This window comes from Loa loa, assembly GCF_000183805.2.
Source record: "Loa loa unplaced genomic scaffold supercont3.15, whole genome shotgun sequence".
Lineage (NCBI taxonomy): Eukaryota > Metazoa > Nematoda > Chromadorea > Rhabditida > Onchocercidae > Loa > Loa loa.
The window spans coordinates 231,044-233,717 of NW_018108195.1; the positions used below are offsets into that span (position 1 = coordinate 231,044).

At 34.6% G+C, this 2,674-nt stretch overlaps 1 protein-coding gene across 1 annotated transcript in view; it reads left to right on the plus strand.

Annotated features, from left to right (window-relative positions):
• Window positions 1-662: 662 nt before the first annotated feature.
• The window catches only part of LOAG_16724 (hypothetical protein), a 6,456-nt gene continuing 4,444 nt past the window's right edge, over window positions 663-2,674 (plus strand). The window contains exons 1-2 of the mRNA XM_020449374.1: window positions 663-933; window positions 2,355-2,528. Coding sequence (XP_020307102.1) covers window positions 823-933; window positions 2,355-2,528 — 285 coding nt within the window. The 5' untranslated portion in view covers window positions 663-822. The remainder of the gene's footprint in view (window positions 934-2,354; window positions 2,529-2,674) is intronic.

Consider the following 2,674-nt stretch of genomic DNA (forward strand, 5'->3'; position numbering starts at 1 on the left):
CTATATATATATATATATATATATATATATATATATATATGTTTATCGATACCACAACAAACTTTAACAGCAATGGATTCGTTGAAAATACGAGTTTCATTGGAGTAGGATAAGGAGGATATTGAATGCAAGGAGGGGAGCGAAAGGAAAGCTCGGGGACAGATGGTATAGGGAAATGGGGATAGGAGATGAGAGGCCAGATCTGAGACTACTCAAGGAGATTTCCGGGAATATATGAGGGAAGGCCGGCATGAAAGAGATGATGGGAAGGTTCGTAGAGAGATGGATCGGATAAAGTAAAGGAGGGAGTTGAAAGGCGATAGGATGGGCTCGAAAAATTCCACTCTATGCATCAGCATCAAGTTTTGCCACAATATAGTGTATGTTATTTGCCTTAAAGATTTAAATTTTTAGCTGGTGTGCAAATATAACAGCTGCAACTGCAGGAAACAAGGGGTCGGCCTAACACATGAGCCTTATCTTTGAGTAGTGTTGTCATAGGCTTTATAATAATGGCACACGGACAATGGTAAGACCTCGTTGCGGCTTTAAAACTAAGGTAGCCTTCGGTTTTTACTACTCTCACTACTACTGTTGTATTCATACCATTTTATTATGCTCCTAATTCTATCACTATACTTTACTTTATACATATTATGTGTCGAACATCCTCTAGCAATAGCGTCAGCCAACAGTGGCATCTCTCACGAAGTGGCCTATTCTTCATTGGCTTCCGGTTCTATTCGATCACTAACTACTACTACTACGAGTACCGTTACCAATACTAATAGTACTACTACTACTACTACCATTACTTTCGCGATGGTCCATAATGATCTATTATGCAATAATGGCTCCGAATTTGTATGTATTTGTCAACAGAATGCGGGTAATTTACTAAAACATCACATTCTATGCAATGAACTCATTGAGGTATGTTTGATTTTAAATTCAAACAAACAATTTCAGTACAATTTTGGAAAATTTGTGTTTTAGTTGGCTTTAATGGATTACTTCCTTTAAGCAAAGATCCTCTAGTGGATGCACTTGTTGGTAAAATATTCTAACGTCAGCATATTAAAGTATTAAGCGGGAATAAGGAAGTATCTTCTAATCTCCTGGTAAACATAATACCAAAAATTCCATTGAATTTGTACAGCCGAATCTGCGGGAATCCGAAGATTAAGGAGATTCCCAACTAGGGTTCCCGAAAAGGTTAGGCAATTACTTATGGACTTTTTTTATCCCTAACAAAAAGGAAAAAGGATGGAGAAGAGAAAAGAATGATTGAAATCGAGAAGTTGAAAGATACAATTCTCTTATTTGATAAAAAGACGTTTGGGACTCTTCACCAAAAATCAACAAGAACAAGGGCGTAATAAAACAAATTTCGCAGAACCAACCATTTGATTTTGCGACAACTGATTGGGATAAAGTCTTGAATTTTATTTTCCTTAATCTTCTAATCAATTTCACTTGAAGCAATACTCAATCCCCAATCGAAAGTTCAAACGTCAGCGATATACTGATAATTATTGAATTTAGCTTAAATATAGAAATTTAATGTGAAAACATAATATGCTTTTCACTTTTACGAAACTCGGAATATTTAAAATCTGCTCGATGTTAGTTCACTGAATGTCATAAAAAGGAAATCCTTCATCCCTTAAAAACTTCAGTCTTCAAAATACTTGAAAACTTGAGACGCCGACAAAACTCAATTACAAAGAATCGATGGAGTTGATGCCAGAGTGTATATTGCTATTTCCAAAACTTCTTATAAGTTGCGGCTATTGTCCTTTGTACAGTTTTCCCTAGCAAATATATATGACGGTTTGCAGTGAAGGTCACTTGATCGGATGTATCAAAAACTGGTGTAAATGAAATGAAACTTTATAAACAAGAAAAATAAGTTCTCATAATCTTAAGATAATTAATGTGAATAATAATTATGGCGAAAATCTTAAAATCAAATGTCATTCACAGTGTTAAGTAATTGGGCTTTTCAAAGCTTACAACTTTTTTTGCAATCATAACAAAGTAGGCATTGACGCTACTGATAAGTTAACTCAGCTTTAACATTATATCTTGAACAACGCTTATGTCTAAGTGATGAATAACGGAGTAATTGAAAAATATGGCACAAATAAAGGATGGGGAAAATTTCCTTAAATTTTTAACTGGACTGGATGCAAAAGACAACACCTCCTACGTTTGTTCTTTTCGAATACAATTAATCACTTACAGATACTAACTTATGACGAAGAAAAATCTGAAAATTAAACAATTTTTGCATGGCGTAAAAGTTTTTGACTCTAATAAAAGCGACAATATTAAATTCAGGAATTTTTCAGTTGGATGAATTGCCAGTAATTGAAATGAACATCAGGCGTGTCAATTTAAGTGCCCGGTTGCATACCAATGAAACCTACGAATCTTATTTTAAGCGTCGGGTTGCAACCATTGTAAGTAACTACTGCGAGCAACGAGCTGACGAATGTATGGCTACAACGCTTAGGCTAAAAAAGGTAATTGTTAATGAAAGAAGGAAAATCGGTATTTTATCTGTTTACAGTTAAATGATAAATTAAATATCTAGACTTTATAGGCTAGTACTTTCTCTTAGTTGATTTATTGGGAAGAAACACACTCTTCAAATCGTCTTGATGCACTT